At 36.5% G+C, this 9,479-nt stretch overlaps 2 protein-coding genes across 2 annotated transcripts; one reads left to right on the plus strand and one right to left on the minus strand.

Moving 5' to 3' along the window:
• The first annotated feature begins 213 nt into the window (after positions 1 to 213).
• Positions 214 to 3,876, plus strand: LOC100248676 (gibberellin 2-beta-dioxygenase 2-like). Its single transcript, XM_002272119.4, has 3 exons — positions 214 to 671; positions 1,786 to 2,134; positions 2,231 to 3,876. The coding sequence occupies exons 1-3, from the start codon at positions 292 to 294 to the stop codon at positions 2,501 to 2,503; spliced, it is 1,002 nt and encodes a 333-aa protein (XP_002272155.1). The 5' UTR covers positions 214 to 291; the 3' UTR covers positions 2,504 to 3,876.
• A 51-nt stretch (positions 3,877 to 3,927) lies between these two features.
• On the minus strand, positions 3,928 to 5,966 carry LOC100265859 (probable pectinesterase 53). The gene is made up of 5 exons (XM_003632332.4): positions 5,560 to 5,966; positions 5,264 to 5,453; positions 4,694 to 4,897; positions 4,259 to 4,494; positions 3,928 to 4,169 (listed from the first exon to the last, which is right to left on the minus strand). The coding sequence occupies exons 1-5, from the start codon at positions 5,922 to 5,924 to the stop codon at positions 4,019 to 4,021; spliced, it is 1,146 nt and encodes a 381-aa protein (XP_003632380.2). The 5' UTR covers positions 5,925 to 5,966; the 3' UTR covers positions 3,928 to 4,018.
• Positions 5,967 to 9,479: the final 3,513 nt, after the last annotated feature.

Raw genomic sequence — 9,479 nt, forward strand, 5'->3', positions numbered from 1 at the left:
CGCTTCCAGGTTGGCCCCACTAAACACCTCCTCCCACCACCCCATCCCGCCGCGCTCTGTCCCATCCTCGCGGGAGCGTTCCCTGTACGTGCCGCCGTGGAGCGTAGCTAGTCCACCGCCCACCCATCTTCTTTCACTTTTGCATACGGAGTCCACCTCTCCTCTCTATATATATAATACCATCACCACCACCACATTATCTCCCTTCAAACTTTGAACCTTTAAAAACACATACTAATTCTCTTGCGCATACTCTTCCTTTCAATCTTTCTCTCTTCTAATCACACAATTATGGTGGTTCCTTCTCCATCTCCCATTAGAAGCAAGAAGACAAAGGCAGTTGGGATTCCAGTAATAGACCTTTCTCTCAATAGGTCTGCCATAGCAGAACTCATAGTGAATGCATGTGAAGATTATGGCTTTTTCAAGGTGGTTAACCATGGTGTGCCCAAGGAGATAATTGGGAGGTTAGAGGAGGAGGGGCTCAGTTTTTTCGCCAAACCCAGTTCGGAGAAGCAGAAGGCAGGGCCAGCTAGTCCTTTTGGCTACGGCTGCAAGAACATTGGATTCAATGGGGACAGGGGGGAGCTTGAGTATCTTCTTCTCCACACGAATCCTGTCTCCATTTCTGAGAGATCCAAAGCCATTTCCAATGACCCCACAGAGTTCAGGTGAACATATGACTCACTTTACCATAGTTTTTTTTTTTATTCCTTTTCACATGTAGAAACACATGGAATTTGTTCTTTTATAGAGAGTTCAATTCTGGTCAAACTTGGGAAAATCTTCTTTCAATGCATAGCTTTTTGTGTGTTTGATTCAGCATCCATGAATGATAGGAGCAACTTTGAGTTCATGGAAGATGGTTGTGTGTGGAGGATTAATGGTTTGCTAGAAGAAGACATTTTATTCTTTATAGGATTAAAAAAGAAAAAGTATAGTGCCAGTTGCAATTAATTTAAAGAAGGCAATTTAATATGCAAACGTCAATGATACCATTTGGGGTTAATTTAATGCTTTACTAAGCTCGATGAATTGATTAATTCTTCCTTTATAACGAAAGTCGTTCCTTTTTACTTGAAACAGCGAAAGTTTCCATAATAAGTAATTATAAACCCTTTACGCATTCGCGGATGCAAAAAGTTATTGGTTAAGGGAGCATCCTTTGTTGAAGGGAGCCAGCCACCCAGCCACCTTCGCCTCCAGATATGACCATGTACTTATGCCTTAATGGGTGTGTTTATTTCTAATTTTATTATAAGAAATAGAAATAGATTATTATTTTTTAATTAATTAGGCTATTGGTTAAGCACAATTATGTCAAATCAAAATCAAAGGGAGGGGGGGTGATGGCTCCACTTGGCAATACGAATTTTGGATGGAAGTCCCATTTACCTTTTTCTTTCCTATTAGAGACATAATAAATTAAGAGCTTGTAGTAACCCAGAAAGAGACAGAATAAAAAGTGGGGGAAATGTTGCAGAGATATTGCCATTTTACTTTTCATAAAGTTTTAAGACGAAACAAGAAAAAGCTGTTGTGTGATTGGACCCCATTGTTTTTCAAAAATATTCCTAGATACATGATTCCATGAAAAGTCGAAAACCTTAAAGTTTAGATGTATTTGTTCCTATACGAAACCAAACTCCCCCAGCACTTGTCTCCCAGGTTTAACATGTGGCTGTTTGTTGGTTAGTAGGATACATTTAGTGGTTTGTAATATTGGAAGGAAAATATAATATCATTTTTTGAAATTTAATCAGATCTTTATTTTGGAAATGGCAGCTGTGCTGTGACTGATTACATACAAGGGGTGAGAGAGCTGTGCTGTGAGATTCTAGACCTGATTGGGGAGGGGCTGTGGCTCCAGGATAAGATGGTGTTTAGTAGGATGATCAGGGACGTCCACAGTGACTCAGTCATCAGGGTCAATCACTATCCGGCAGTCAAGGATGTGAAAGAGTGGGACCCATGTGACCCCATTGGATTCGGAGAGCATTCTGACCCTCAGATTCTGACCATCCTCAGATCCAACGACGTCCCGGGCCTCCAAATCCGTCTGCGTGATGGGTTATGGGTCCCTGTCCCTCCCGACCCCACTGAATTCTGTGTCTTCGTCGGCGACGCATTAGAGGTGAATGCTAATATAATGTTTTATTAATTCCACTTGAGACTGATGATATGATATGATATCTCATGTACTTTCTTTGTTAAATTTTGGGATGTGAAGGCAATGACAAACGGGAGGCTGATGAGCGTGAGGCACAGAGCCTTGACAAGCTCAGTGAAGGCCAGGCTATCAATGATGTACTTCGGAGCTCCACCCCTAAATGCATGGATATCTCCTCTTCCAGACATGGTGTCACCCCAGAAACCTTCTCTCTACAGGCCTTTCAGTTGGGTTGAATACAAGAAAGCTGCATACTCCCTAAGATTAGGAGACCGCCGCCTTGATCTCTTCAAGATCAATACTAGTAGTACTGGAGACAAAGTTGAACTATGATTAGTAAGAAAATTTTGTGCTAGGAGAAAGCCATATTCAAGGCGCTGTGTGTATATATATATATATATATAGATATAGTTGTTACACATATGAGTTGGTCAATGGGTGATCTTATGATTTCATTAGATTTTTGTATTTTGTGAGAATTCTATGTAAACCTAGTGTGAGTTTGAAGCTATAATACAAGATTCTTTTCGCATTGCCTTAGTAATTAAGACCGAAGAGCAGCACGCTATAACACAAAATCTGTCTTCCCAACAACATTATATGACTAGGAGTTGATAAGTCAGGGTTGTTGAATCAAACCTTATCCATGGTGGCTTAAGAAACAATGTTAGGTATGAAAATACCAATGATTTGGACTGACTTCGGAAAATTAAAGCCTATTATTTTAGTGAGTTGATAGGGAGCTCTACGCAAAAGTGTTGCTGATATATTTAATTTCCAGGAGTCATTTCCAAGTGATAATATAAGCCAAAAGTTACTCTGTTCATGTTTTGTAGTGGCAGACCAAAACAATTTATTGGATTCGATATCTTCTTTGTAAGATGGAAATAAGCTAAAGGCTTGGAACTCAACCTCATTCCCTTTGTTGTCCAACGCTCCTTGACCCATCGTGTAAAGAAGGTTTTTTCAGATGGCCAACTCTTTACATGACTTCCATGGCAAGGCTTGCATGAAAGAATTTCACGTCTTAAATATTTCTCTAGGACAAGTAATTTATGTTGCATGACCCAATGTATTCCAATTATGCCCTGGAAAATTCTGTTGATTCACTCTCGCTGCTATGCATTAGCCCATTGTTTTTTTGTGAATTAGGGAGGGTGCTTTTGTAATCTCCATCACCCACAATAAACATCTAATGGATTTCAATGGTTGTTGGTGTGGTCTTCGCTTATATTATATGCTGGGTTGTACAAATGTATAAGAAGGAAAGAAAGAAAGGAACTTGGGAGCTCGGTTTCAGAGTTTGAGGCCTCTTTTTCTGATGTGAGAAGGCGAAATATGGCCTCTCTAATGTTGTTATTGGGAGCGTTAATGAGGTGGCACCAGAACTTTTTTACAGGTGAGGGATGGAGAGGGGAGCAGTATGGGGCTGAAGACAATTTAAGAGGGAATGGGGACGCAGTCCCTGGTATGCAGTATGACTACGCTTCGGGTCCTGTGAAGGAAGAAGATGAGGCCCAAACCTGGAAGATAGCTGATTGTTGCATTTGGCCTTAGAATTACAACGGCCACTTGATGCTTGATATTTGCTTCTTCTCTTCTTTTCGACTGTACGTACAAATGCCAATTTGTTCAGATAACTTTAGTTTCAGACGATCCAATCTTCATATATATGTAATTTTCCTTCTAGTTTACTTTATTTGTCCCATAAGTTTCAACTACTCTAGTAACAAGAACAATTTAGTGAATTTACTAAGTATGGATCGATGTAGAACGCTTAGAATTCATGGACCTTGCCTAAATTTGCAGGCAATGGTAATGGCAAACAATAATCGAAACTGAAGTTTCTTATGGACTAATGAGCCAGGTATCTCCATCCACATAGTGAGTCGCTAGAAAAGGCTCAGCCTCTTCATCTGTCATCATATGTGCCCATGGCACTCTTGCCGTCAAGTTGGCTCCCGGTCCACTGCACTTATACTCTCCATAATACACTCTCCTGCAAACAACACAAAACATTGCAAAGTGATCAGTGAGTTTTAGCTAGCACAGAAGGGTGGGCATGTTCATGTGTTGCATTGAACTCACGAGTCCAGCTTTTTCTTGCCCCAATCACTCCATCCTTGGGGAAGGACAAGCTTGTCCATGAATGTGTAAGAGAAGACAACCCTCGAGTAATCACCCCAAGCTCTTCCAAGGTAAACCGTGCCACTCCCTGTTACCACACAGTCTTTGAAGGAAAACCCACTTGCCATCGAGGAAGTGCTGCGCTTTTGGGCCGTGAGGGATGCCACTTTCTTGGCTACTGAGTTTAAACTGCAGTTCTGCACAAATAAATGGACTGGTTACTGATTCTTGGGCTGCCATTCTTTTAAATTCTCTGTTTTGGGCTTTGGCCCGGTTTAGAATCTCAGCAAGGATCTGAGAGTCAGGTTTTTCAGGTTTTAAATTTCTGGGCCGATTGGGTATTTTGAATAAGCATCTTGAGGAACAACACCCTTTGATTTGGTGATATGTACTGACCTCATAGAGGGACCTGCCATAGCCAAAAATGAAGTCAACAGAGCCTTGGATGAAGCAATTGTTGAAATAGTGAAGGCCCGTGTGGTCATAAAGAGTGTCTTGAGAGCCATAAAAACTACAGTTATAAAATGCAGCCTTTGTCCCTGAGATGCGAAGTGCCACTGCTTGGCCTCCGGCCGATCCAATCACATGGGGAGCTGTGTTCTGCATTCATTCATTGACATAAGGCTTAACCAAAATTTCTAACGTTAATCACTCGGGCCTTGTATGCAAATTAAGAATTGTCTGCAGTTCTTGTAAGACCCCGTGAACATGCATGCAAATTAATTAATTGATTTCATGCCAGAAAAGCCATCAGTTTTATTTATTTATTTGGAAAATTTCAAGCAGAAATGGAATCTCTGCGTCTTCCTTGTCATATATGGATCGATGGACCTGTTTGGGAACCCGGAAAATTGTCTTCAAGGCGTCAATTAATTCAACTAGTACAAACTAATTTGAAGGGCTTCTTACATGTTTGTCTAAAGTGCTTGTGAAATAGTTAAAACTAAAAGCTACAGATTACGTCACCTCAAATTTGATGTTGATGGCCACAAAATAGTTTGCATCGACTCCGACAGTTGCACTCTGGAAGGTCTTCAGTGGCACCCCATTTCTTCCAATGACCGACGCAGTGTCGTTTCCAGTAATCGTAGGCGGGTCACTAGCATCCCCTAGAAATGTAACAAAGGGCAAAGCTCTAGGGACGGTGACCTTTTCCCTAGAGTCCTCACAAGTCATTTCACAAATTCATGAAAACAATGTAGCAAAAAACGAAGTGATAAAGTGATCATAGTGAATCGGTGATTATATGTATTATAGCATACCTATAAACACCAGGCTTTATCACAAGTATCACTCTTCTAGTGTTGTACAGTGGAATGGTGTGAAGGGCGTCAGAGATAGTGGTGTAATCGGCAGTGCCATCTTGGCTAACAGTCATTGTCACCTTGTTCATCTCAGCCTTGCTCAACTTTATGTCCAGGGCTTTCCCCCCACCACCACTGGGCGTTTCATTGATGGATTGTGGTTGGAGGGCAGTCTTCTTTCGATAGTTTTCAACGTTCCATGACACCCATTTTCTGTAATCTGTCTGTGTATCTAGGGACCTCCATGAAGAAGAGGACATCAGAGAGAGGTTGCATAGGGAGATGGTGAAGATAATGATTTGGAGACGTGTGTTCGAGGCCATGGCAGTGTTGACTCTTGAGAGTGCGTGAGGGAAGTAATAAAGAATGATAATGGTGCATAAGTTAAATATTGAAGGGTTTGTGAAAAGGCTTTAGCCATTTGCCTGTGACATCCGTGGGCCGTGGCTCCCATCTTCCACCTCTAAATGGCATCAACAGCCCCTTCGGGGCCGGGTTCTAGATGGAATGGACAGACGAGGGTCCCCAACACTCAAATTGGAACCGACAAGCGAGGTGTTAGTAACACGGTTGGAGATGATAGCGAAGAGAAGTGAAAATGGAGACATAGCTGTACTCCAATATCTGAAATATTGGGCGTACAAAATAGGGAATCTATTTATATATACGTACGTACGTACGTACTGAGTGGCATCCAGAATATCCACCACACTCACTAAGTCCTAACCTCTAGCCATATATTTTAGTGGAGATGTGGACCTATCTTCATGTGCGTGGAGACTTGTCTTCATTCTCAATAGTCTCAGCATTTGGAGCTGCCTCCTCCCTCCCTTCCTAACATGGGAGGAGATCTATTTCCTGGATGGTAAAATGTTCCTTAAATTAAATGCTTTTGTGAAAATGCACATGGGCAAAATAAATCTTTGATATTGGTTTTATGGAACTTACCAAAAATAAAAATAATAATAGTATTGTTAAAATGAAATTCCTTTAATTAATCTTAAGTCTATTCAAGTGTGGTCGGGGCGGTTTGAATTATAGTAGCAATTATTTATTCTCAACACAAGAAAAGAGAAAACAATATCCATAATCAAATTAACAAAATTGAAATTTGAATTGAATTTAGAATCACACAACACATTATTATTATTATTATTATTATTATTATTACTATTATTGATAATCGAAAAACTTTTCATGATCAAACCATTTAAGGATGTTGACCATCCCCTAATATCCACAACACATTATATTGATGCAAACTTTGTTTATAAACTAATATTTATACTTAATAGTTTATTAGAAATAATGCTTTGTGTAATGTTTTGATGGGCCTAAATCTTAGTGGCTTGATTCCAATAATGTGAATGATTGTCCCACTACCACCAAACGATCTTCCTAGAACCTTTTGATGACAATAAAATATAGACCTCTTCAATATCCAAGCAGGTGTAATTAGCATCTGTTTGTCTTTCTAACATCATTATTTTTAAACTAATGGGATTTTTTTTAAAAAAAAAAGATTGAATAGATAAAATAGTTTGGGGAAATTTTTAATTTTGTAGTTAAAAAAATTAAGAGTTTCTCTACATTTTCAAAATATAAATAAATTATATGGAGAAAAGTAGAACTCATATTTTGAGAGTTTTATTCAATTATTTTTAAATATTAAATTGGAAAAATTCAAATATTAATTATACTTAATCCTTAAATAGGGTTGGTAATGTTTAAAAAAGTTGTTAGACTAATATATTTTATTTTTAATAGAAAAACAAGAATCTTTTTGCTTTTTCAAAATCTAGAGAAATTATATCACAGATAGTGGAACTCATATTTAAGAGTTTTATCCAACATTCTTAAAAATTATGTAAAAAATAATAGAGTTCAAATTATGTTTATATATTTCTTTGTGCATGAAGTAAAATTAGGTGTGGTCAAATTAGACTTTATTGATTTAAAAAATAATGTAGATACCAAATTTTATTTTGTTATCTAATTCTTTCTTTCTTAGTTGTTAATAAGAGAGTTTGAAGAAGTTTGATCAAACTTAAGCTTAATTTGAGTATTTAATTATTATAAGTTTAATTTTTTTACTTGATTTGGTCATGTCTAACTTAGACTTGACATGATTTGGACGAAGGTAATACTTGAGCATTCGGATGACTTGAGTTTTGAAATAACTGGAACTTTGACTTAATTTGAACAATATCTATTGATGACCGGAACAACTTGATCTCAAACTGAAGAGATTTTTGGTAGATTTCAGTCTTAAAGTTTGAAATTTGAGGCTTTGAAATTCTTGATGATTTGAAAATATTATGAAGAAGTTGAAAATTTATTGAAGTTTCTTTTGAAGATTTGAATAAGCTTTTGATCTTCCTTCAACAGCTCGTATCAAACTCTTGTTTTCAAATTTGTCTTGAGAGTTTGAAATGAGTCAATTTACAAGAATTGGAATCATATTTGGATAATTTTCTGATTTCTTAGAAATATTATTTCTTAATATTTAGAGATTGGAATGACTATATTTGATAGTCTTGAATTTATTTATTTATTTAATAATATTTAATTATCACCTTTTCAAAAATCAAATTTACTATTTTTGTTTATTTAACAATTATTTTGTAATTACCATAATAAATATTCTCTTTATTTAAATGGAAGACTACTTGTCTTTTCTTATTGTGGGACTCATGTCATACATGATATTATTTTGTTAATAGAAAATCCATGTCACGTGGTGACTTTTAATTGATCACAATTTTAATTAATTATGAGCATTATTTTCTTGTTCCATAATTAACTTAAATGTATATAGAAAATTATAAAGGTAAAATTTTAAATTAATTATTTTCTAGTTTAAGGATTTTTTTTTTTTAATTTAAGAAATTGATTTTCTCAATTTAAGGAAATTGTCTCTCCTTAATTTTGAGAAATTTCCAATAATTTTTTTTTAATTTTTTATTTAGCAAAAGTTTGAACTTTTTTTTGTCACGATAGTTTAAATGCTTATAGGCGAAGAGCAATATGCAGTTAAGTTGATGCATTGTGGAGCATTCAACTTTTGATTGTGTTAGATGATTAAAGCACATCCATGAACTTCATGCATTGTCTGTTGATTCAACACTTGCATTAATGATTTTATCAAACTATCTTTCCATTTGCATCTAATATCTATAGAATTAGCTTTAAGATTTGTACCATACCCATAGAATGTATATACATTTAATGAGTAAATAAATTATTTGACTACAATGTTTCTCTTTGTTCTAGTATTATTGCATCTTTTTATAAAGTAGGCTACAAACCCATTAAAAAAATAATAATTTTGGTGGTCGGTGATCTATTGACATCTCCGTTAACTCAATTCTTTATGTATACGATTTTGCATATATGAGAAAAACATGAAATCCACATCCAATGTTTCTATTATTGTATCTAAGACGACATCTTTTAGTTGATTTATAGGGACAAACTCATTTGAATTTGTATGGTATTTTTTTCTTTTAGAGGAAAATTTAAGGTTGTTTTGAGATGTATCTTGATATGATGTGTGATGTTTCTAGTTATGAAAAGTGCATTGATCTTGACATATTACTCTTGATTGAGTTTTACAAATTCCTCGATAGCCCGATCCAACCTTCTAACTTGCTCTTAAATAAAATAAATTTCAACTACTATGACTAGTATGACAACATTATTCAATATTAATACAAAAGTCTCTTGTCAAGATCCACGTGAAGATGCAGATATGGATTTGAAGTTATACTTGTTTTCTGTTTGATTAGGTAAACACATATGATATTAAAATATTTTTTTGAGATAAGATGGCTAGGTGGGACAATACTTTTTTCAACCTTATTACTTCTTGCCTCGAT

This window comes from Vitis vinifera, chromosome 7 (assembly GCF_030704535.1).
Source record: "Vitis vinifera cultivar Pinot Noir 40024 chromosome 7, ASM3070453v1".
NCBI lineage: Eukaryota > Viridiplantae > Streptophyta > Magnoliopsida > Vitales > Vitaceae > Vitis > Vitis vinifera.

What these genes read in the sequence shown, in the direction of transcription:
- LOC100248676 (XM_002272119.4), top strand. Translation starts at nt 292, where the DNA reads ATGGTGGTTCCTTCTCCATCTCCCATTAGAAGCAAGAAGACAAAGGCA. An exon ending in AATGACCCCACAGAGTTCAG is followed by an intron (nt 672 to 1,785) that starts GTGAACATATGA and finishes TGGAAATGGCAG; the next exon opens with CTGTGCTGTGACTGATTACA. An exon ending in TCGTCGGCGACGCATTAGAG is followed by an intron (nt 2,135 to 2,230) that starts GTGAATGCTAAT and finishes TGGGATGTGAAG; the next exon opens with GCAATGACAAACGGGAGGCT.
- LOC100265859 (XM_003632332.4), bottom strand. Translation starts at nt 5,924, where the DNA reads ATGGCCTCGAACACACGTCTCCAAATCATTATCTTCACCATCTCCCTA. An exon ending in ATAAAGCCTGGTGTTTATAG is followed by an intron (nt 5,454 to 5,559) that starts GTATGCTATAAT and finishes TGAGGACTCTAG; the next exon opens with GGAAAAGGTCACCGTCCCTA. An exon ending in ATGGCAGGTCCCTCTATGAG is followed by an intron (nt 4,495 to 4,693) that starts GTCAGTACATAT and finishes TTATTTGTGCAG; the next exon opens with AACTGCAGTTTAAACTCAGT.